Raw genomic sequence first — 25,501 nt, 5'->3', positions numbered from 1 at the left:
TTATTCAATCTGTTCTTTCTTCCATTACTGAGTCTGAGTGTCATTATATCATGAACCTAACTTCTGAGATTGAGCCCCGAAGCTATCAAGAAGAAATTTTGAAGCCGTGTTGGAAAGAAGCCATGAAGGATGAAATTGAGGCTTTAAAGCTGAACAAAACTTGGGAAATTGTGGAAACTCCTAAGAATGTCAAGCCTATAGGATGTAAATGGGTTTACAAAATCAAAAGGAAACCACATGGGAATGTGGAGAGATATAAGGCGAGGCTCGTTGCGAAAGGATTCTCCCAAGTTGAAGGGATAGACTTCTTCGAGACTTTTTCTCTAGTGGTTAAAATGGCCACCATATGAGTTATCCTTGCCCTAGCTTCCATAAACAATTGGCAATTGCAGCAACTGGATGTTAGTAATGCCTTTCTACATGGTGACTTGTCCGAGGAGGTTTACATGAAGATTCCTCAAGGTCTATATGGGCATGAATCCTTATAGTGTTACAAGCTCAAGAAATCTCTCTATGGGCTCAAACAAGCAAGTCAAAAATGGTATGAAAAACTCTCTAACCTTCTTTTCTCATCTGGTTATTCACAATCACATGCTGATCACAACTTGTTTATCAAGCATGAAAAAGGAGAATTTACTGCTTTATTGATATACGTTGATGATATTGTTGATGATATTGTTTTAAATGGCAACTCTTTCACTAAAATAACAAAGCTCAAGCATACACTTCAATCCAATTTTCGAATTAAAGATTTGGGGGAACTCAAATATTTTTTGGGATTAGAAGTAAGCAGGTCTGATGATGGCATCTTTGTATCTCAACGAAAATACTGCCTTGAGTTACTTTCAGATTCAGGATTATTGGGTTGTAAACCGAGTTCCACACCTATGGATAGCTCTCTTTGTTTAAAACAAGATAATTCGAGTGAATTACTTGATGATCCCCTATCCTATAGGCGCCTTGTTGGTCATTTGATTTACCTCACAACAACTCGTCCATACATCGTTTTTGCAACTCAGCAATTAAGTCAGTTCATGGCAAATCCTACAAAGTCTCATTTAGGTGCTGTAAAAAGAGTTCTTAAATACTTGCAAGGCTGTCCAAACAAGGGGCTCTACTTCAAACGGAATTCTCCTATCCACCTAATTGGGTTTAGTGATGTCGATTGGGCAACTTGCGTCTCCACACGCCGTTCAGTCACAGGGTATTTTTTCTTCATAGGGAACTCTTTAATTTCCTGGAAAACCAAAAAATAGAATACTGTGTCTCGTTCTTCCTCCGAAGCAAAGTATAGAGCCCTTGCTACTAGCACCTATGAGTTGCAATGGTTAACTTACCTTCTCAATGATGTCAAAATCCAATGTTCTAAGTCAACAACACTTTATTGTGATAATCAGAGTGCTTTACACATTGCTGCAAATCTCGTATTTCATGAAAGAACAAATCAGAGTGCTTTACACATCGAATTCATCGAAATGTCAAAAGAATAACACGTCTTTTTTTTTATAGTACCCATTTTTTTGGTACTAAAAAAATTGCTTGTTTATATCCTCACGAATCAGACAATACTATGCAATTTTCTATGCTTGTTTTAGTATTGTTTACTTTTTTTGTTGGGGCCATAGGAATTTCTTTCAGCCAAAAAGGAATAGATTGCGATATATTATCAAGATTATTAATTCCGTTTATAGACCTTTTACATCAAAATTCAAAAAAAATTCAGGATTGGTATGAATTTTTTACAAACGTAACTTTTTCTGTAATTCTAACGTTTTTCAGAATATTTATAGCTTCTTTTTTTTATAAACCGATTTTTTCAGATTTACTAAATTTGAATTTATTCAATTTATTTAAAAAAAGTGTTCCCAAACAAATTCTTGCCGATAATATACTAAATGCCTTGTATGATTGGTCATATAATCGTGGTTATATAGATGCTTTTTATGAAATATCTTTAATTGGAAGTGTAAGAAAATTAAGTAAAATAAATTATTTTATGGATAGACAAGTAATTGATGGAATTCCAAATGGAATTGGTGTTACAAGTTTTTTTATGGAAGAAACTATTAAATATATAGGGGGTGGACGACTTTCTTCATATATCTTATTTTTTATATTAATCTTTTTAGTAATTTGGTATTATTTATTTATTAATAGTAATCAAGATCTTATTAACTAATATATTGTTAACTAATCTTATCAATATTGAACTTGGTAAAAAGAAAGGGTTTAATAACTGAAAAATAAGATTCTTAAAGAATATTCTTTGAATACTAAAATTACGTATTGAATTTGGATTCTTGTATCCATAATTCAAAAACTTTTTGTGATTATTGCCGAAGAACTGAAATAAAAGATACGGTAGAGCTATGGCAGTTATCTCAAACGAGGAAAGGCTTATGGTGGATACCTAGGCACCTATAGACGAGGAAGGGCGTAGTAAGCGACGAAATGCTTCGGGGAGTTGAAAATAAGCGTAGATCCGGGGATTGCCGATATAGGTCAACCTTTCAAACTGCTGCTGAATCCACGGGCAGGCAAGAGACAACCTGACGAACTGAAACATCTTTTCACTCTATCAGTAGCCAGAGGAAAAGTCATAGGGAATTGACTTTTTCTATTGATTCCTCCGGATTGGATCAAAAACCATTTTTGAATGAGGTATTCAACTCCAGGGATGAATCGAAAAATCAATCTTTATTGGTCCTACCTCCTCTTTTTTATGAAGAGAATGAATCTTTTTATCGAAGGATCATAAAAAAATGGGTCCAGACCTCTTGTGGGAATGATTTAGAGGATCCAAAACCAAAAATAGTGGTATTTGCTAGCAACAACATAATGGAGGCAGTCAATCAATATAGATTGATCCGAAATCTGATTCAAATCCAATATAGCATCCCTGGTTACATAAGAAATGTATTGAATCGATTCATTAAAAAGAATCGATTCGATCGCAACTTCGAATATGGAATTCAAAGGTATCAAATAGGAAATGATACTCTGAATCATAGAACTATAATGAAATACACGATCAACCAACATTTATCAAATTTGAAAAAGAGTCAGAAGAAATGGTTCGATCTTCTTATTTTTATTTCTTGAACGGAGAGATCCATGAATCGGGATCCTAATGCATATAGATACAAATGGTCCAATGGGAGCAAGAATTTTCAGGAACATTTGGACCATTTCATTTCTGAGCAGAATAGCCGTTTTCAAGTAGTGTTCGATCGATTACATATTAATCAATATTCGATTGATTGGTCTGAGGTTATCGACAAAAAATATTTGTTTAAGTCACTTTGTTTCTTTTTGTCCAAGTTACTTCTTTTTTTGTCCAAGTTTCTTCTCTTTTTGTCTAACTCACTTCCTTTTTTCTTTGTGAGTTTCGGGAGTATCCCCATTCATAGGTCCGAGATCCACATCTATGAGTTGAAAGGTCCGAATGATCCACTCTGTAATCAGTTGTTAGAATCAATAGATCTTCAAATCTTTCATTTGAAAAAAAGGAAACCCTTATTATTGGATGACCATGATACTTCCCAAAAATCGAAATTCTTGATCAATGGAGGAACAATATCACCATTTTTGTTCAATAAGATACCAAAGTGGATGATTGACTCATTCCATACTAGAAAGAATTGCAGGAAATCTTTTGATAACACGGATTTCTATTTCTCAACGATATCCCACGATCAAGACAATTGGCTGAATCCTGTGAAACCATTTCATAGAAGTTCATTGATATTCTCTTTTTATAAAGCAAATCGACTTCGATTCTTGAATAATCGATATCACTTCTGCTTCTATTGTAACAAAAGATTCCCTTTTTATGTGGAAAAGGCCTGTATCAATAATAATGATTTTACGTATGGACAGTTCTTCAATATCTTGTTCATTCGCAACAAAATATTTTCTTTTTGCGGTGGTAAAAAAAAAACATGCTTTTTAGGGGAGAGATACTATTTCACCAATCGAGTCACAGGTATCTAACATATTGATACCTAACGATTTTCCGCAAAGTGGCGACGAAGGGTATAACTTGTACAAATCTTTCCATTTTCCAATTCGATCCGATCCATTCGTTCGTAGAGCTATTTACTCGATCGCAAACATTTCTGGAACACCTCTAACAGAGGGACAAATAGTCAATTTTGAAAGAACTTATTGTCAATCTCTTTCAGATATGAATCTACCTGATTCAGAAGGGAAGAACTTACATCAGTATCTCAATATCAATTCAAACATGGGTTTGATTCACACTCCATGTTCTGAGAAATATTTACCATCCGAAAAGAGGAAAAAACGGAGTCCTTGTCCAAAAAAATGCCTTGAGAAAAGGCAGATGTATAGAACCTTTCAACGAGATAGTGCTTTTTCAACTCTTTCAAAATGGAATCTATTCCAAACATATATACCATGGTTCCTTACCTCGACAGGGTACAAATATATAAATTTCATATTTTTAGATACTTTTTCAGACCTATTGCCGGAGATAGATTGCCATTTGGTTCGAGAAAAGGCACAAACAGGTTTAATGAAACTTCTACCAGTTCCATCATCTCGAAAACTTGCTGATATCTTCACTAAAGCTCTTCCTCCTCGGCTATTCCATGCAAATTTGTCCAAGCTAGAGATGGTTGACACTCCTCTCCAGCTTGAGGGAGGCTAACAAACTTGTACAATATTCTTTCTGTAACAATCTTGCACAATTTTCTTTCTGTAACAAACTTGTACAATATTCTGTTATTTTGTCCTTTCTGTTATTTGTTATTTTGTCCTTTCTGCTATTAGAATTCTAGAAGAGTATGAGCTGTATTTAGGGAAATCATTGTATATAAATATTGGATGATCCTTTGCTGAATAGTAACGGAGATAAAAAAAACATTCCAAAACATTGTCATTCTTATCATTTGTCATCTTTCGTCATACTGGACACACAATCGACATTTGCTACTCCAAACATGCATATCCTCTTGGCCATCCTCGCTACCCAGGACACCCGAGGTTCCATAACCGTGACTCTCACTATTTTGTTAACAGTGCTGCACAAGAGGAGACACCAAAAGCATCTCACGCTTCCAAGGAGGGTTCTTCTAATGGATCAAACTTTCCTTTGACCCAAGCCCAATATTAGCGTTTATTGGATCTGATTCAGCAGCAGCCCAATTTTGATTGTGTGATTTCCACTAAGTTCACTAAGCCTGTTAGGACCAATTTCTCCCAAGTCTTTCAAAAAGGCCCTCATCAATTTTCTGACTCTTGGTATCCATTTTGTTTCTTATACCACCACTCAAAACACACTTTGCATGCAATTCTCACACACTCTCTATCACCTCTTCACATACTATTCCCTGGATCATTGATTTGTCTCATCATTACATTATTTTCAAAGTCAACAAAATAAATCCATTACATATTAAGTTACTTAATGGTTCTATTGTCACGACCCACTTTTCTGGAACCGTTAGATTTTCTTCTAACTTTGTCATTCGCAATATACTGTATATTCTTGAATTACATTTTAATCTTCTTTCAATATTTAAATTAATTTCTTCTCTTAAATATGAGGTTATATTTTCTGGTGTGACTTATAAAATACAAGAAATGAGCATGTTAAGGATGATTGGTTTGGCTAATTTGAAGAAGGGGCTTTATCAATTGGAGATCAACAAAGAAGCAAAAAATTTCACCAATAATACATCCTTTGTCAACAACACTATCACCTCTTTGATCACTACTACCAACCTTTGGCATTTTAGATTAGGCCATTTTTCAAAAAAATGCCTCAATGTTTTACATGAGCAATTTCCTTTTAGTATTAAACATGTTAATGAAAATTGCGATATTTGTCATTTTGCTAAACAAAATTGTCATATTATTTAAGCAATTGTAGAGCCTAAATTTTTTTTTTATTTAGGTCATATGGATATTTGGAGTCCTTTTTCAAAGGTATCTGTTCATAGTCACAATTTTTTTTAACTATTATAGATGATTATAGCCGATGTACTTGGGTTGTCTTAATGAAATCAAAATCTGAAGTTAAAATAAATGTTCAAAATTTCATTGTCCTTGTTGAAAATCAATGTGAAACAAAAATTAAATGTATTCATTCTAACAATGGTCCTGAATTGTTTCTTAAAGATTTGTTTTCATTAAAAGGCATAATTCATCACACTAGTTATGTTTATACTCCTCAACAAAATAGTCATGTTAAAAGAAAACACCAAAACATTCTTAATGTTGCTTGTGCACTTATGTTTCAATCTAAAATTCCTAAACATTGTTGGTCCTATGCCATCAAACACATTGTTTATCTCATTAATTGTGTTCCATCTTTTGTAATTCAAAATCAAACCCCTTTTGAACTTATACACAAACAAACACTAGATTTTTCAATGCTCAAAATTTTTTGTTGTCTATATTATGCCTCAATAAACACACCACACTAAGAATTTGATGCTTGGTCTAGAAATGAGTTTTCTTGAGTTTTCAAATTAATATAAAAGTATACGTAATTCTTAATTTTAACACTAAAGAAATTTGTCTCACGCAATGTTATTTTTCATGAATCAATTCTCCTTTTCACACAAATTAATACTCCTCCAAACACTGTGACAGCGCACACACACATCCCATTTTGAGTCCAAACACTCTTATTTTTAAACCACTTATTTCAGCCCTTCCATACGATACCAATTCCTTGCCCACATCCATATAAGAGCTCAATTCAGTTACAAGCAACACCAATAAGCCTAACATATATCAACCAAATTCAGATACTAGTCCAATTTTTTTTTCAACGACTAACCCTTCCTCACCATCCTCGACTCACTCTTTCCCAAATTAGAATCTAATGAAAATTCATAATCTAACCAAGCCTTTCTCATCGTTGCAATGGCAGCACCTCGCTACTGCCATTGCCATTGCCATTGCCACCGCCTCAACCCCAACAACTTCTGTGATCAACTCACGCTACCAACCCTCTGTCATACCTTATTGATTTCAAGTGGAATTCTTGCTCGATGGAGTCCAACTAATCATCCTCAAAGTGCTTATATCCTATTCAGTCATATGTCAATTACTTTAATATCTCTTATTCTCACCAACATTACCTTATGAGTCTTTCTTTTGAGGTTGAACCACACTTATCAGGAAGCTACTTCACACCAATGTTGGACAAATGCAATGAAATCTGAAAATGAGACTATTGTGGATATTTCTCCTAATGTCAAGCCCATCAAATGGGAATGGGTTTACAAAATCAAATGAATACCTGATGGCACTGTTAAGCACTATAAAAAGAGTTTTTCTCATATTGAAGGGATAAACTATTTAAAAATGTTTTCCCCTATTATCAAGATGGCAACAATATGAGTCATTCTTACTCTAGTTTCAACCAATCGTTGGGAGCTCCTGCAACTTGATGCTAACAATACGTTTCTCCATGGAGACATCTCAGAAGATGTGTATATGGTCATCCGTCTAGGAATTATTAGACATATCCCTTCCAAATGTTGCAAGATCAAGAAGTCCTTGTACGACTTGAAACAAACAAGCCGTAAATGGTATGAAAAATTATCTATCATTCTTCTTTCTTGTAGTTATCATTAAGCAGAAGCTGATCATAATTTTTTTATTAAGACTCATGATGTTGAATTCACTACTCTGATTATATATGTTGACAACATCGTCTTATTTGAAAACTTTACTACAAAAATTGCTTACATTAAACATGTCCTTCATTCTAATTTTTGTATTAAGGATCTTGGTTTATTGAAGTATTTTTTGGAAATAGAAGTTGCTCATTCATATACAAGACTCACCCTATGCCAGTGCAAATATTGTCTAGATTTGCTTACAGACTTTGGATGTTAGGTTCCAAACTGATATCCACACCGATGGATAGTTCCTTGCATCTTCACAATGATCCTAGTCCATTGCTTGATGATCCTTTGTCATATTGGCATTTGGTTGGTCGCCTATTGTATCTAACCAATACCAAACTAGATATTGTGTTTGCAACACAACAACTTAGCCAATTTATGGCTCGTTTGACCAAGACTTGTTTCAACACTGCCAAAAGAGTCTTACACTATCTTAAGAGCTGCACTCGAGAAGGACTCATTTTCTGAAGAGATTCTTATACTCAAATTCTTGGTTTTACTGATGCAGATTGGGCACTTTGTGTAGAGTCTGTCGTCTAATCATGAGCTATTGTTTCTTTCTTAGAAGTTCATTAATTTCATGAAAAATCAAGAAACAAAACATTGTCTCTCATTTGTCATCTGAAGCTAAATATCATACCCTTGCATCTACTACTTGTGAGTTGCAATGACTGACCTATTGCTTAATGATTTAAAAATCACTTGCTCTAAATTTGTTGTTTTATACTATGATAATCAAATCGATTTGCACATTATTGCCAACCTAGTCTTTCACGAACAAATGAAATATTTGGAGATGGATTGTCACCTTGTTAGTGAAAAGTCTCGAGTCAGTTTGATGCGCTTACTTTCTGTTTCTTCCTCTCATTAGCTTGCTAATATTTTCACAAAAGCTCTCCCTCTAAGATTATTTAACTGCAACTTATCCAACTTGCTGCTAGTAAACATCTTCCTACCTTCAACTTGTGGTGGGCTAACAGAAGAACGCAATTTGTCCCATGATTGATTTAGCTCGTACAACTCAATTGGCCCTTATACATATATATTATAGAAATAAAATGTAAACATCTAATAGCTTTTCTAGTAGTTTCTAAAACATTTATGAGCTGTAAATAAAGATATTTTTATTCTCTGTACCTTTTCATTCTTATTTTTAGGCCACATCATTTGTTCTTATCCTTAGGACACAACTTTATGTATATATGTTGTATTCATATTTTTAGCAATATTGATAATCACGTCGCAATGGTATCAAACAAGCTAGATTTTCTCAAAAATTTGTGCAATACAAGAAGCAAACCTAGGTCATCTCTTAAGGACATAAAATGCATTTTATTTTTAGTTCCATCATGCAATTTCAAATTAGATTGGGGGAGGATTTGTTTTGAATTTAAACGACAAAATAACAAAAACAAAATTAAGGATTATGAAATTCAACCAATTCAAGATCTCAATCCCTACAATGCAATTCTCGTCGTTCACACAAATATGATCCTAACGAATTTCCAATCACACTAATTCAATGCACATCAACAACCCTAAAATCTAAATCTAAATTATGAATTCCATCAAAACAAGAACCGCAATCGCAAACCCAATGCTTTAACAAAATTTAGAACAAATGATTGATTAAATTAGGTGAATCCAATTAATTCAAATCTGAAATTAACCTATTCTTTCTATTTAGGATGCAACGAAAATTCCATATCATGAAAAAAACGTAATTAACCTAATTAGAAAAGAGGAAGGAAAGGAGGAATTCGATAAAACCTATTTTGAAATTCGAATGCAATGTAGTTTTTGAAACCTTGAACCGGTTGATGAATTAGCCTTGCTTCGTAATCATGTTGCTCGACCAATTAGAGAAGGGGATGAAGTTTCCGAAAATAAAAGAGAAGGAGACGAGAGGAATCCTTACGAAAGCTTTTTATTTAAAATTCTGAAAATTAAGGCAAAAAAAGAGGGAAGAATATCCCCACGCGAAATCATAAACCCTATTTAAAGACAAAATAATTGGGCTTAATTAAGGCCTAGCTTCCTAACGAGGTTCCTAAAACCCTAATTAAGTAATGTCAACAATAAAATCAAATTTTGAAAAATTCATTGCAGGACCGTAACATTGTGACGCAGTTTTGTGCCTGAAGATGTTCGAACTGGGCTTTTCTCGCAACATAGAAGTTGTAGATCTCTCTCTTATCTTTCCAGGGACACCAATTTTGTCCAATTCCGAGTAGTGTAGCTCCAGATATGGTCTTTTCAAGAAACTGTGTCAAAACAAGAATTTATGGCAGGAATTAAGAAATATTTAAATTTAAATCCTAAATGACTTACCAACACAAATCTAAACTAACACATCAAAATAATATACTAAAAAGACTCAATTAAATCGAAAGCATAGAGAAAAAGATGTATTAAAATATGACTATCAAATATACAATAGAATAATTCCTTCAATTATTGTCTTAGAGTTTTCTTTGCCACTACCCTATTTTCCTTTTACAACCCAAAACTTTAAAGTTATTGGGTTGAATTGTAAATCCTTGTCACTTATATGTTATTCGCTTCATTTTAACAAATTTCTCTTTAAGCACTTGTTTCTTTTTTTTTATTATATACATTTTTTTGTCTAATTTTATTTTTTACCACCCTTTCAATATAGGTCTTTTTAACGATGAGTATTTATTATGACACAAGAGTCACTACCCACTAATGCTCTTATATTGTCATTACCTCTCATTAATAACATATACAACTTAACCTTCACATCATCAAAAAAAAATTATAATATACGAATTTTTTCACATAGATTTACCACCATTTTACTTCAATATTTGTTTGAGTTAGTCACCTAGTTGAGTTGAGTCGTGTGTAATTTTTTTATCCTTAAAAGCATCCACATGAAAGAAAAATAAAAAGATAAAAAAATATGGTTTATAAAATCTTAACCTAAGACATGTTACTATGACGAGTAAATATCAAAAAAAAAAATCATCATTTAAAGAGAGACATTTTGCTAAAGTTTCTAAAATTCTCTATAATTGTTGATAATCTTCTATTTTCATAAATATTATTTTAACATATAAAATAATGTGAAATTTTTATTTTTATTTTTATTTTTTTGTAAAATTAAACATAAAAAAAATTCAATTTTTAATAATTTTTTAAATTTTTATACAATCATAATTAATTTTTTATCTAAATAAAAAATTAAAATGAAAAAAAAATGAATTGTTCTATCTATCTAAATATAGAATTTAAAATACATAAAATTTGAATTACTTTATTCAAATAAGGTATTTTGAAAATAAAATAAATCCAATTAAGACTAATTTAAATTTTTTATATTATTAAATATCTTGACATGTTAAAATTTCTCGTGAGAGTATACTTATAAATTTGTTGAAAATTTACAATTTCTTTAAAATATGATTTCAATTTTTAATAAATACAGGTAACTTACATGGTTTAAACATGATTGCAATCAATTTTTTTTTTTAAATTTTACTGGTGTATAGTTAGTAATAACATAACAATACTATAGTTTAAATATAATATTAACATTGTTATCAAATTCTATGGTGCTCTGTAAAATGAGAAAATATTATATTCTCTCTTACACATAAAACAATACTAACTATTAGTTTTATATTAATAGATAATGAAGTTAATAATTTATTTAAAAAAACATAAATATATTTTAATTTCTAAAATACTAAAAGAATAACAACCTTCAATTTAGAGAAAGTATACAATATTATCTCAAATTTAAAAATACTATAACAAGTTTTTTTTTTTCTCTTATTTAACCAAGCAATCACAAGTTACATAAGAAAATAAATTCATGTATTAAAATATACTCTTATGAATACTTTTTTTTAACATGTAATTCTTATGGTATAAAAAACAATTTTTTTATACTTTTTTCATTATATAAAAATTATTTAATACTTTTTTAAGTAATTAAAAACATTTAATAAATATATTTAATGTTATTTAACTAGTATTTGTAAACACAAATTATAAATAATCTGTAATTAAAAAAAAATTATCATTTTTTTATAAGAAATCTAAACGGCCCTCTAAATTTTTAGAACTATGTTCATATATTTTTTCATTAAATAAATAAAAAATTGTCATTTTTTAAGAAATTAATAAATAATAATTACTTTTAAAATATATTGAAGTACACTAAAAATTACAGAAATAAATGTTTTCTTTACATTTTGAATAAAAAAAAGTACTTTTAATTTTCTAATCAATATCATTATTAATTGTTAAGATTAGTAACAGAGCATTACTCTTATAAAGTTTTCCACAGTATAAAAATTAATAATTGTATTGTTTTCAAAACAAATTTTATTTAAAAATAAAATTTGAAAACTCAAGATTAATCCAGCAGCCTCAGTTACAAAGAAATTTCCCTTCTCCACTACTTCAAAACCAAGTTTTAATAAAAAAAATCTAACCACTGAAACTGTTGTCTAAATCTGTTGTCACAAATTTTTGAGAAATGAAATTTATTAGTGTACAACTTGTTTGCTTTTAGCTAATCAAACTAAATAATTTGGAGAATACTTACTGCCCTAGACTAGACATCAAATACAGCATCCGCAAAGCTATACAAATCAGAACCTCTACCGCTGCGATTAGTATTAGTAGCACCGATAGAGAGATGATCTGGAAAGCCTGCAAAACTTTCTATAGATGTTCTCCCATACAAGGTAGGATGTCCCTCAAAACTATGCCCAACTGATTTAGATAATGCCCTTTCTCCTATTCCATGCCATTTATACACATGACTGTTCCTGTTCAGCATTGTCCCAACATTCTCTCTTATCATATCACCTTGATAACCGGAAGATGAACCAGCCAAAGTTCCTCCAAGCACATTAGCCTCATTTACTGCTGTATTTCTAAGAAAACTTTCTGTTAAAGACCCTGAAACAGATCCAATCTGTACAGGTGCTAGAGTGGGATAATTAGTTGGGTAGCCATAGGTTCTACTATCCAACAAATGTGCTGACAACAAACCATCGTATGAGCTATTTCCATCCATATGACTAACAATCCTTTGCTCTTTCAAAGTGGTGACTGAAGGTGATGCCATAGGGGGATCTTTCATAGTGAACCTCGTTCGTTTTACCTCTGGAATTTTCTTTTTGTTTGATGAATTGCTTTTATCAACTTTTCTCTTCTGGACCGACTTCTCTTCAATTTTTTTATTGGTATCACTAATATCTTTCTTCAAGACCGTAATTTTGTCCTTAAGTTGCCACCCAGGAAAAAGTTTTATATAGTCAATCTTGTGACGTTCCAAACAATTAACCACAGATGTCAAAGCAGCTAAATATTTTTCATCTGCCTCCTGCTGTGAAAGATCAACATTAATATTGATAATGAAACAAAGTTTAAAAGTTTAAAAGATGCTACCCAATTAAAATATACCTGCATATTCGAACAATCACGTGCATCTTCTTTGGCCTTTTTCCAAGTTTCTTCATATTTATGTAGAAATGAAGTCAGTGCCGTCTGATGAGAAAGTTTCTCTTCAAACCCAAAGGTATAAGCTAAATCAACTGCTTCAACAGTCATGCCCTTTTTTATCATCCCATCTGCAATATCTGCAAGATCAAGAAGATCTTACGTTTCAGTGTGAAAAAGTAGAACATATTCATATTAAGGGTGGGCACATTGAAGAAGAAAAATTTGGAGTATAAAAAATAAAACCAGAGTAAATGAAAAAGCTTCAGTCCAGGGTTGAGATTTTTATTTTCAATTTTATCTTATGGTAAAATCATAGTAATCAATAGCAACCACTATAGCGGAGGAGTAAAGCAACGGCAAGTCGCTGCTATGAAAAGCTTGTAGCATTGAAACCAATGGAGCAGCCATTGTGCCGCAAATAGCAGCGAAATCGCGGGTGAATCGCAATGGCTGCTATTTCATCCCTGGCCAAAACTTCTTAAGGTTGGATGACTTTAAATGGGGGTAATCTTGGTATTTTGCTCCTTGTTACATTTCTAATATCTTCTTCCTCGCAAGCGCTAAGTCTTCATTTTTATCTCTTAGTTCTCCTCTCAGTTCTCTCTAGTTCGCTTTTCCCCATCTTTGTTCTCTGCAACATTCTCTTACTTCCAATGTCCTTCTTTATCTTCAGTGAGGCTTCTACCACGACAAAGTCATTCTCCAGTTATCTTCACTAACTCAGCCGCTATTCCAATTGTATTCATCTTTGGTTGTCTTCTTCAACTCCGGTTAAGCTTCCAACATGATCGCGACATTTCCGGTCATCTTCTACATCTCTGATGAAACTTTCAACGATCCTGCACATTTTCCCACTAATTCTTTGTTTTCTTATTTCCTTATATGTTTTCTATTTCTTTCTCTATATTTATTTTCCTACTCTGTTTTGAATATTAATTTTATATTCGGTATAATTCTTAGAACTTCAAAATTGCAGTCATTCTGCTATCTGCTATGCCGCTATAGCGTTTTTGGGGTCAGCCACTATACACCGCTATTCGGGATTCACTACTATGGGTAAAACATTAGAAAGGTTTCATGCATCAAATGTTTTCAACTTATTTTCAATTAGGTACAACCTTTGTGCAGACTAAATTGTCTAAAGGCAATCAAATATCTTAAAGAAGATATTTATTGTGGTGAAATTATAAAACAAATTAAGATAGTAGCTCAAAATAAATCAGAAAAATTCTGTGACTGAAAAATTTAAACCACCATCCGTGAATGAAATCACCATCTATACTGATTTTGATTGACTATCCTTATAAATTATAATGCATATGAATGGGTTGCACTAGTTAATAGCTCAGGAAAGATTAACACAGAACGGATTGTAAAAAAACAAATTTTAATAAAACAAATTGAAATATGCTAATCAAGTATCTTACAAAATTGGAAATTACATGGCAAAACAAGGATATTACATATGAAAAAAAAGTAGTTAACAAGAGAAAATTTTCATTTAGAGAAATTACATATGAATATTAATTGCTAATAAGGAAGTAATATAAATAGACTACCAATACCTACGTTACTGCTTGTAGTTCCACAAAATGAGATGAAATATAACTTTAAATTATCCATCAACTACATTCCAAAACCCCTTAGATTACATAAAATTGTCTAGTAGATTGGATTCTGTAAAGGTGTTGAATTCTGTTAAAGCCCAATCAAGAAGTCAGCGTCAACAGGTTGTTATCAGGGTTGTTTTTGGTTGTGATTCTGTTATCAATTGTAATAAATAGTCACAGTTGTATCTCTCTATCTCTAGTCAATCAATGCAATACACACTTCTCCCAAACAAATACAGTCATCTCTCTTCTATGTTGAAGCTTTCCTTCTGCATCTTGCATAAGTCTGATAACCTTCAAAACCTCCTAGGGTGTTGAATTATGTTAAGTTACATGCCACATAGCAGCAGCAAGATTGTAAATGGTCAGCAGAAATGCATAATCTGAGAGGATTAAGCATCTTATAAACAATTTCATTGCAAGTACCTACCAGTCAAAATACATAATCCCTGTTTGTTAAGCAGGATCCTTAAAAAAAGAAAGAGGTTGTTGCGCAAAAACTGTACTCAAAGAGAACATGTGGACATTCACAAAAGTTTCGTTTATGAAACGCCTTACAGATATCCACAGAAAGGTCAACGACTTCTCAGCATAGTAAAGAATTAAAAAAAATGATATGAACCACATAATTTCTCTTGACGCAGTAGTACACTGCCACCAGAGAGTCTCACATAGTATAAAATATTTCTTCAAACAAGCACACAAAGGAGCTCATCCATTTAAACCACATTGAACGAAGGAAAGAAGTTAAAGCTCACTCTACTCTTGAGGGTTAGAATCCGCATAATTAGCTTGGGCAACTCAATTAAAAAAAAAAAAAAAAAAACATTTTGACTTTCAATGTTCTTTTTCAACTAAAAACAACACCTCAGTTTCAGCAATTTAACCCCCGTAGGGAAACAACATATCTTTAACATTGGCATATATGTATACATACCTGAAACCCTCTTAAACAGGGCCTGAGACTGGCGTATGGCATGCGAAATCTCTCTAGCATTGCTCACACGAACCAAGTTGCATATATCCTCGTCCCTGAAAACAACAGGAATCCCAAAGCAAGCAATGAAAAGAATCAAACCTCTGGCATCAACCTCAGAGGCCTTGGCCAAACCACCCTCAACAACGAGTCTCTTCCTCCACGCAACCGCGGCTGAGTCTGCTTCTTTCTTCAGCGAAGGGTCCTCTTCTGCCTCATTATCAACACAACCAGACATCAAATAGTACTCCAAAACCAGAACCGAAGCTTGCCTCGCAGGAATCATGGGTGAGTCCTTTGTGTACGCTTTGCTACCTTGAAGAAAAAACCGTCCAATGCATTCGAACACCAGTTTCGACGGTTTTGGTGCACTCTTCAGAGCCACAGGGACTTGCTCCCGAAGTGACGCCGTTTCAGATAGATGCGACAGAACATATTTACGAAGGCCACGGCTACACATCGTTTGGCAAAGCGAAACAAGCTCGTTTTCTTCTTCTTCCTCTTTTTCTTTGCCTTCGGCCTCGGTTTTCGGTTTCGGATTTGGACCTGATTTAACGTCCGGTTGAACGGTACAGTTTTCAATGGCTCCTTGTGCATTCTGTACGGTGTTGGACCCTAATGCTTGAAGCTCTTTCGTCCTTGTATCGATAGCTTGATCAATAAAATCGAGATGCTTCTGCAGTTCATCGTACCTGTTTTTGAAAACTTGTATGGCGATTGAGAGGTCGTTGAGTTCATTCACAGATTTCGCTAATTTGTCGCTACGGTTGTTTTTGTTTTCCGGCGAAGGATCATTTGCGAGGTTTTCGGCATTTGTTGATGATAACCTTTGGTCTTTTTCTTCCTTATCAGTGTCGTAGGTATCAGGAGTCGCCATGAAGGAAATAGACGTGCGATTGCGGTGGAACCCAAAGAAAACCCTAAGTTTTGTGCAGAGGAGAGAAATCCACACCGTACTCCTCCGGTGATTCCGTACGAACACGGTATCTTGGATGGCAAGTGCTACAGAGTTGGAGGATTTTTTTTGCTATTATAAATGGGCTTGAACGGGTTACAAGTCAGGCCCGTGGAAGATACAACCCGTTTAACATTTTTTCTTTTTTGGAAAAATTTTCTTTTCAAATAAATTGTATAATAATATTGTTATTTTTTTAGGAAAAATTATTTGATAATTTCATCAATTTTATGCTTTTTGATAAGTTATTAAATTATTTATTGACTTAGAAAGTTTATAAACTAAAGAAAGTTGTAACTAGTAAGATACTCCATTAAGTCTATACATTGATGTCTGATAATAAAAATTTCCTACTTGAAGGCATTATTTATAAATTTGAAATGAATGAACTTCAGACAAAAAAAAATGTGGAATCTAGTCTAGTTGGTACCCAAACCCTTTTTTATTTTAACTAGTATCCAATAAATAATTATTATACCCCAATACTTTTACCAAGTGAATATCAAGTCTGAGTTTTATGACACTGACTTGAAGTGAAAATTTACTGTGTTGGGTGCAGATGAAATTTAAGTCCTCTAAATTGTAAAACGATATTTATAATTTTTTTTCATCATACAAGTCGACTTTATTAAAGACCGTGATCTAATGCAATGATAAATTTATTGCTGAGAATGGGAAACTTCATAGACACAATAAAATAAAACTGAAGAATAAGCCGAAGAAAGTTTACGAATAATTTGTCAGCTAAAAGTATGTTACTGTATAAATGAATTTAATTTAAATACAATGTGTGTGGGGACAAAAGTTCTAATAAATTTGACATCTCATGAGCTACCAAGCTCGTTAATGACGTGGTATACTCATTACATATGAATCAAATACCTAAGCTAACAAAGACGACACAAAACATTTTTCAGTAAATGGGTATACCTATTCGGATACTGTACAATAGCTAATTACAGGGATGACTTGTGTCAGATAAGTTGACAATCTGATCGAGCTGATTTGTGACAAAGGGGTTACCATTAGCATCCAAATCAATGAGGACAGTGTCACCTTGCTTGCACTCTCCAGAAAGGAATGCTTCACTCAATGGGTCTTCAATTAGTGATGTAATGGCCCTCTTGAGAGGCCGAGCACCATATGTTGGGTTATAGCCTTGCTGGCACACAAGGCTCTTGACTGCTTCAGACACCTTTACATCAATTCCAAGGGACAAGACCCTTTTCTTCATGTCTTGCAGCAGCACATCCAATATCTCGAGCAACTGTAACAAAAATAACAACAATAACATCAATGAAATGAATAACATACATTACTTTCAAGTCATAGAATAGATTTTGCCAAGTCATCATCAGGTTTCTTAAATGTAGAGAAATTAGTTGTGCTTGAGATGCTTGGAGTGATACTAGGCCAATTATTTGATTATCATTAGTGAGATATAATTCATAACTAAAACTTGCCGAACCTGTGACTTTTCAAGGGGTTGAAAGACTACGACTTCATCTATCCTGTTGAGCAATTCTGGACGAAAATATGACCTCAGTTCTTCAATTACCATTGATTTCAAGCCATTGTATGATGCTGATTTTTCATCTGAAATCAAGAATCCTATGGACTTGTGGCCACCCTTGGCAATGGCACTAGACCCCACGTTTGAAGTCATCACCACCAATGCATTTTTAAATGAAACCCTTCTACCCTGTTAGAGCCAGTTTTACATACAATAAACAGAAATTTAGGACACCAGTAGTATTAAGTCCACATTATATTGATACAAGTGTTCACTTTCACTTGGCAAAGAAGCAGAAAAGAAAGAAATCAAAATTCAAGGAAAAAGTTTCGCATCTGAAAGCTTGTAAATGGTCCTAGTAGTGTAAGGTTCACATCTACATTCACAAACCTGAGAATCAGTAAGTTGTCCATCTTCTAATATTTGAAGAAGAATGTTGAATATATCTGGATGTGCTTTCTCTATTTCATCAAGCAATAACAGGGTAAATGGTTTTCTTCTAATAGCTTCTGTTAAAATGCCACCCTCTCCATATCCGACATAACCTGGGGGTGATCCTATCAATTTGCTCACTGTATGTCGTTCCATATATTCACTCATGTCTAATCGTACCATAGCTGCCTCCTGAAACAATAACACAAAAGACTATATTTAAAAAGATGAACATTATGTGTGACGTGTTGACCACAATGTAAGCACCTCATACATTAGAAAGATGAAAAACAACAGAAAAGACTTCTCTAATCATTAATGCTATAACATATACTCTCTGTAAAGTTTTTACCGATCCAAAGTAACTTGCTGCCAAAGATTTTGCAAGTTCTGTTTTCCCAACCCCAGTTGGGCCACAGAATAGCATTGCAGCTATGGGTCTATCGGGATCCTTAAGACCAACCCGAGACCTCTTCACAGCTCTAGAAATGGCAGTGACAGCCTCCTCTTGTCCAATCACACGTTTCCGGAGTTGATTATCAAGATCTAACAGAAGAGTTCTTTGATCAGCAGTGAGCTTTTGAACAGGAATTCCTGACCAGAGGGAAGCAACTGCTGCTATATCATCTGGCCCAACTACTATAGGTCTAAAAAGAGAAAAAAAAAATTATATTAGCCTCTCCAAAATCAAACCCAGATATGTAAAAATGAATGCCCTCTGATTTTGGGTCTCCTAACATACTCATTATCATTGGCTGTAGAAGATAAATATGAATCCAGTATGAGTTCATTGGTATCATCAATGCTAGAAGCACCATAGTATTTAAGCCTGCTCTCCTGAACCAGCGGGAAAGAAATGTCATCTTAAAATAGAAATGTATGCAACTCATGCAGACAGAGAATAAAATAAGCAATGCTATTACCATTTCATGCATAGACTGAACAGTTCTAATTTCTTGCCAGTAATCAGCTGGGCACTTAGAAAGGATGCCAGTTTCTTGTTCCTTTTTCATCTTAAAAGCTTGAATACAAGCTCTACTTCCTGCTTCATCTATGAGGTCAATAGCTTTATCAGGTAGATACCTATCAACTATGTATCTAGCTGACAAATCAACTGCAGCCTTGATAGCATCTTCTGTATATCTGCATTTGTGGTGGGCCTCATATTTCTCACGTAGACCCATAAGTATCTCAATTGCGTCATCCTATATATTAGAACATAAAGTCCAATAAGAAATCAAAATATGGTAAAAATGCTAACAGAATGATATGGACATGAATATGGAATTTGGACCTCACTCGGCTCATCAACCCAAACAGGTTGAAACCGTCGTGCCAATGCCTTGTCTTTTTCAAAATGACTTCTGTATTCATCTATGGTGGTAGATGCAATACACTGCAAAGAAGATAAAGTTATTGTACTATGAATAGCAGACAAGTTATGGTGAGTACATATTGTAATATAATTCTTTGCAAAGGGGAAAAATGATCACCCCATCTTATACGGAAATGATAACATCAAGAACATTCCAAATGCACCATACAAATGATAACCAACTATAAAGGAAAATTCATTAGTGGGCAGAAATATTTCTGCTCTTAGTTTTTTAACACTTCCCCCCAGAGAGTTTATATTCAGAACTATTCTCTCCCCATCATGAACCCCTACTCAAGAAGAAAAGTATTAACAGAATAAACATTATTGAATATAATTGCTTATCAACCAAGTAAAGCAACCATGCTGTCCATACCACTCAACATAGCCTTAGCATTATTGAATATAACAGATTTTAGCAATCATAACCTTAGCTATAGTGTTGAAGGTAGCAGAATAGATCACAGAATTGGGGTGGGTTTTAAATTATGATCATCAAAAGATTTTTTCCCTTTCTGATGGTTTACTCAAGTCCACAGTTAGTGATCAGAAAGGTTTCACTGAGTTGAATGTTAGATAAAAAAGCTCAGCTTTCTAATGACATTACAAATGAGTGAAATGTGAAAACTGATCAACCAGCCCCGTCCATGCACTCTGCCAATCCTGTTACCTTTTAATCCGTTAACCTTTCTACAAAGCACTCCTCCAAGAAGTTCTTCATTAATCCCTAGTGCACCTAAGATAAAAAGTATCAAGACCCAGCTTAATGGAAATTGGAAAGAGAGACTTGAGCATTGAACATACTACTTTCTCCATTTCAGTAATAGGTTGCCCCCATTAATGCAAGAATTTCTTATTGATTCCATAGCTTACTAAAAAGCAAGATAATATCAGTTAATGTTTGTCTCTCTTCCAGCTCAAAATGATCTTGGTGGGCCCTCTATTTGAGGTAACGTATGATATAATGCAGGCTGAGTCTAACCACAAGTATGGTAACCCCCACCCCCCAATTTTCGTAAAGGCATCTTTCTTATTAATCTCAACCTTGTATTGCAGTTTCCAGATGTTAATTGCTAACCTTTCTCAGTAAATCAGTTTGAAAAAATGGCAACGACACCTGTAGCTGTGTAGTAAGTAGTAGCAATTTATTTTGACCCTTAACCTTAATCTTATATGTTATTAATAATGTTTACACCAGTCGTCAAACTGAACATGTGCTTATCTTCAGGAGTCATTAGAACAAAAGAAACTAGCAACTGTGAATACATGACCAATAATCACCTGAAATTGACCCCTTCCAAGTGCAGGTTTAAGTAAATTAGCTATGTCAAGGCCAGACCCCTTATTTCCTCTCCCAATTGTCCCTGATTGAACAAGTATATGAACTTCATCAATGAAGAGAATGACGTCACCTGCATTTCAAGAATAATCAGTCAGAACTAAAACGATCATCTTCTAGCAAATCAATCATATATTCAATTGACTATTTTACTTATTTCTTGAAATGTATTCACCTGACTTTATTATGTCTTTTATTAATTTTGTAACACGTTCCTCTAGCTCTCCTCTTTCTTTTGCACCTGCCATCAACAAGGCTACATCCAAGGACATCACGCGCTTTGTCTACACAAACACAAAGCAGAAGGTATTATTGCAATGCATAAAACACACATAATTGCACAAGGTTGGAGCAGAAAAGAAAAACTTTTAGAAACATCAGTCACTCATGGAGAAGCATACCAATAAAAAGGGAGCAACATCTGCCCGAGCAATGCGAAGTGCCAGCCCTTCCGCGATAGCTGTTTTTCCAACGCCAGCTTCACCCAGAAGAATGGGGTTGCTTTTTGTTTTTCGGCATAATATTTGAACAATTCTCTGAACTTCAACTTCTCGGCCAATGACTGGATCAATTAGTCCATCACTTGCACGAGCAGTGAGATCCACACAGAATTGTGATAGAGCACTCACCTCTGACACCCAGAGAAGGATTATGAAAAACTTTTCTCTGCCTTCAAAAATAAAAGTATAAAAGAACAAATTTATAAATCATTTTCTTACCTCCTGTTGTGGCAGAGGATCCTGCATCAGAACCTTTTCTAGAAATAGATTTGTTATATACGCCCTTTGACACCATATTTGGTTCTCTTCCATCTTTAGCTAGCTCCTTTTGTAGTCTGGAGAATGCCACAGCCGCCAACTGGCTTGCATTTGTACCCAATCTGAAATCATATTTGTATGCTAGCAACATCAGTGGAAAGTTATAGTTATATATTTTTTGAATTTAATCATAGATCCTGCACACATTCAATTGTGGAATCATTAGCAGTAGTGATAGCTCCATTACAAGACAAAAAAATAAAAATAAAAATTGGAATTTGCTGATTAAGCAGGGTTTTAAACAACTAATGCATTTACAGAAACTTGTGGCAAAAGTGAAGCTCCTTAAATACTAATTCTACTAAATATTTGCAAACTAGGAATGGGGCCAGAATAAAAAGGCCTTTAAAACACTTCATGACTTGGTATTTTGGACATAGCATAAGTTTTCAACATCACCAAATTCCCAGTGCTGTCGAACCGGTGGAATTGTGAAACATTCAATACAGAGCTACAACAAAAGATCATTCATATACCAATCCAGAATCTAATTCCCAATAGCAAATCGCACCCCCAGCTGTCTAAATTGAATTTGGATTTTCATCAAATAACTAGGACTTGCTTCTAATAAGTGTCTTATAGAAAGACTTCAAAACAATAAACTAAAATGCATTAGAGAAAACATACACACGCGCACACACATCTATATGCAATAACAAACCACCAATGATCAGCCCAAATGCCAAACAGCAACAATCCATGGCAGGCAATTATACCTGTAAAGGACCCGACTAGCACTACCATCATCTACTTTGACTAAAGCAACGGCAATGTGCTCAGGGGCAATGAATTTGTGTCCCAGAGACCTGGAATACTCAACAGCCGCTTCAAACACTCGCTTTGCGCTAATGGAAAAGGGGACATGGGTGGCACTGGTTTTGTTATCATCATCAACACCACCACCATCACGTGGGACACCAGAGCTCGAATCATTTTGATGCCAAATGCTGCGGACAACATCACGTGCCTTCTCAATGGTGACACCAGACGCAAGAAAACCATCAGGAGAACGATCCTCCTCGGCTATGAGACCCAGCAAAAGATGCTGCGAGTAAACCAATTCACTGCCGAGAGCTTTCGCTTCCCTTTGGGAAAACACTATAGCCTTTATTGCTCTTTCCGTGAACCGCTCGAACACCGCAGAGACACTCAACGCTCTTCTTCTCCTCTTCGTCTTTCTGCCTACACCGATTGGTGCCAGCGACGTCAAAGTAAAACCTTTTCTTTGAGACACCAGAAAGGAGAGAGAACTATTAATCTTACACCGTGTCGGATCAGGACGCGAGAATAAAACGTTAGTACAAGGTGAGTACGAGGTAGCAGCAACCGCTGTGGTGGAACACGGTTCCGAAGGGAGGGACCGAACGTGTGGGTATCGGTTGGGAGCGAATGTTCCAAACCATGAGGAGTTCATTGATGAAGATGAAACTTGCATCGTTGAGAGGGAAAGGTGGTTTCAGAGCTCGCCGCCAAAAATGAATTGGTGTTGGAGGTTGTGCTTGTTAAGGTCATGAACCGTGAATGTTTTACAGTATGACGAAAATCACGGGGTTTGGTCAGTGATTAAGAAAAAGGAACCTTGTTTTATGGTTTAAACTTTCGTTTTCAGTCTGAAGAAAGAAGAAAGGGGAAGGAAGGTATGGAGTGAGAATGGCCGACACGTCACCGAGAGGAAAAGCCAACTTTTCTTTCTTTCTTACTTGGGAAAGAGCTAATACTTGGATCCATCAAGAAAGCAACGCCAAAAGGGTCAGTGTACTTCCACTTCCCCCAACGACTCTCTTTTCTCCTTTGGCCACCAACTATTTTTCTTTTTTCACAAATACTAATAATAATAATAATAATAATAATAATAAATCTTCAGCATTGCCAAGTCGAGGGAGATGATATTCTATCCAAGAACAAATCAATTATGTTTTGGGGTAATTATTTTAAATAGAGGTTTAATAAAATAATATGTAGGAATATGAATTTTTTGAGCTATTTGCAATTATAATATTTTCAAAACCGCTAATGATAACAGAGATGAATCTAAAAATTACAAATCTTTTAAATTATTAAATATTGTCATTAGTGAATTTTTTAAAAAATTTATAAAAAAAATTTTAAACACTAAAAATTTTCATTGACATGTTTTTATTTTTTTCATATTTTTGTAATTTTTTCTAAAATTTCATATTTCAGTATTTAGTATTTTTTTTCATATAAAATTTGTTTGGTTATATTCTTTTAATAATATTTTATAATACATATTAAAATATGAAAAAATAATTTTATTTAATATTTAAGAAACTTTATAAATATAAAAGAAAAGAGAGTTTAGAAATAAAATTCACTGTGTGTTATCATTTACGGTAAGTTACGAGTTACGACAAAGACCAATTTTTAGTTAAGGGGATAAAGTTTACCGGTCAAGTAATTACACGAGTTCACTTGGGCAAATAATGGGATTTTTCTTCCCATAAGCCCATTGTCTCTGACTCCAGATATCTTCAAATATGCTATGTTTCTGTTCTTCGTCAACCTACCGCTAACTAGTTTGTGTTACTTCGCAAAAGACATGAACAAGTTCACAGGGTGACTTTTCGGTGAGTTAATCAAAGGACAAAAGTAAGTAGCCTTATCTACCTTTAATATTATTTTTTTAATTGAAATTAAAGCTTCGCATAAAAAGAATTGCATTTAAAGTCGTCACATAATACTGAAATAAGAATCCTGTCCTAACTAAAAAAAATAACATAAGAAATATCCAAGTTATACTTAATTTTGTCCTTGAGGTGCAGGTTGCAAAAGGTCTACCGTTTTGGACATTTTGAAATCACAAAAACACGTTCCGAGAATCCAAAAACACGTGGTTTAGTGGAAAAGGGTCATTCATCCAACAAAGCCAATATATGTTCCATCTTCATCTGGTCATTTCCAATTTTCTATAGCTTCAAAGATTGGAAGTGGTCTACCGTACTTAAGGCTTCCTTTTCCCACTTGCTTATTTCCAATATTTAGATTATCAATCATGAGGCTTCCTACAATGAAAATCTTAAAGTGACTTTGTCTTAACCTATGATAAAACCTGCAGCAGCACCATAACCCAAATTGGAGAGCTTGTTGCCAAACATGAAGTATTCGCTAAAAATTGGAAGAGGATCTGTATCCAACCTCTATCCTAAGCAATGGTGTTGGTAATGATGCAAACGAGAGTTGTGTCCTTAAAGCCCACAATCTATTGGTCAGAAGATTGTAACTTGTAGACCACCCATTCCTGCTGTCCTCAACAGAGGTAGAGTTCAAGCAACAAGGTGTTGGGAACAAGAAATAAATAGGATCACGATTAA

At 34.1% G+C, this 25,501-nt stretch overlaps 2 protein-coding genes across 7 annotated transcripts; both read right to left on the bottom strand.

The window, feature by feature from the left end:
- Nucleotides 1–12,013: 12,013 nt before the first annotated feature.
- Nucleotides 12,014–16,737, bottom strand: LOC113849982 (protein FRIGIDA). 2 transcript variants are annotated; one of them, XM_027480278.1, is made up of 3 exons: nucleotides 15,699–16,737; nucleotides 13,113–13,288; nucleotides 12,014–13,032 (listed from the first exon to the last, which is right to left on the bottom strand). In XM_027480278.1, exons 1-3 carry the CDS (start codon nucleotides 16,612–16,614, stop codon nucleotides 12,256–12,258), a joined length of 1,869 nt encoding a protein of 622 aa, XP_027336079.1. In that variant the 5' UTR covers nucleotides 16,615–16,737; the 3' UTR covers nucleotides 12,014–12,255. The 2 variants fall into 2 exon arrangements, with proteins under 2 accessions (XP_027336079.1, XP_027336071.1); XM_027480270.1 differs by having other exon boundaries at nucleotides 12,208–13,035.
- Nucleotides 16,738–17,406: 669 nt separating this feature from the next.
- LOC113862486 (chaperone protein ClpD, chloroplastic) lies at nucleotides 17,407–23,972 on the bottom strand. Of its 5 annotated transcripts, none has more exons than XM_027495590.1 (12): nucleotides 22,886–23,841; nucleotides 22,071–22,186; nucleotides 21,753–21,982; nucleotides 21,527–21,635; nucleotides 21,294–21,424; nucleotides 19,932–20,033; nucleotides 19,561–19,842; nucleotides 19,380–19,474; nucleotides 18,990–19,284; nucleotides 18,596–18,829; nucleotides 18,161–18,394; nucleotides 17,407–17,959 (listed from the first exon to the last, which is right to left on the bottom strand). In XM_027495590.1, the coding sequence occupies exons 1-12, from the start codon at nucleotides 23,602–23,604 to the stop codon at nucleotides 17,645–17,647; spliced, it is 2,862 nt and encodes a 953-aa protein (XP_027351391.1). In that variant the 5' UTR covers nucleotides 23,605–23,841; the 3' UTR covers nucleotides 17,407–17,644. The 5 variants fall into 5 exon arrangements, with proteins under 5 accessions (XP_027351391.1, XP_027351381.1, XP_027351388.1 ...); XM_027495580.1 differs by having other exon boundaries at nucleotides 17,433–17,959; nucleotides 22,071–22,231; nucleotides 22,886–23,972; XM_027495587.1 differs by having other exon boundaries at nucleotides 17,435–17,959; nucleotides 19,555–19,842; nucleotides 21,753–21,980; nucleotides 22,048–22,231.
- Between the last annotated feature and the right edge of the window lie 1,529 nt (nucleotides 23,973–25,501).

This window comes from Abrus precatorius, unplaced genomic scaffold (assembly GCF_003935025.1).
Source record: "Abrus precatorius isolate BTA unplaced genomic scaffold, Abrus_2018 Scaffold10, whole genome shotgun sequence".
In the NCBI taxonomy this organism is placed as follows: Eukaryota; Viridiplantae; Streptophyta; class Magnoliopsida; order Fabales; family Fabaceae; genus Abrus; species Abrus precatorius.
Note: the sequence above shows the minus strand (reverse complement) of the source record. Positions and strands in the feature narration are given on the sequence as shown.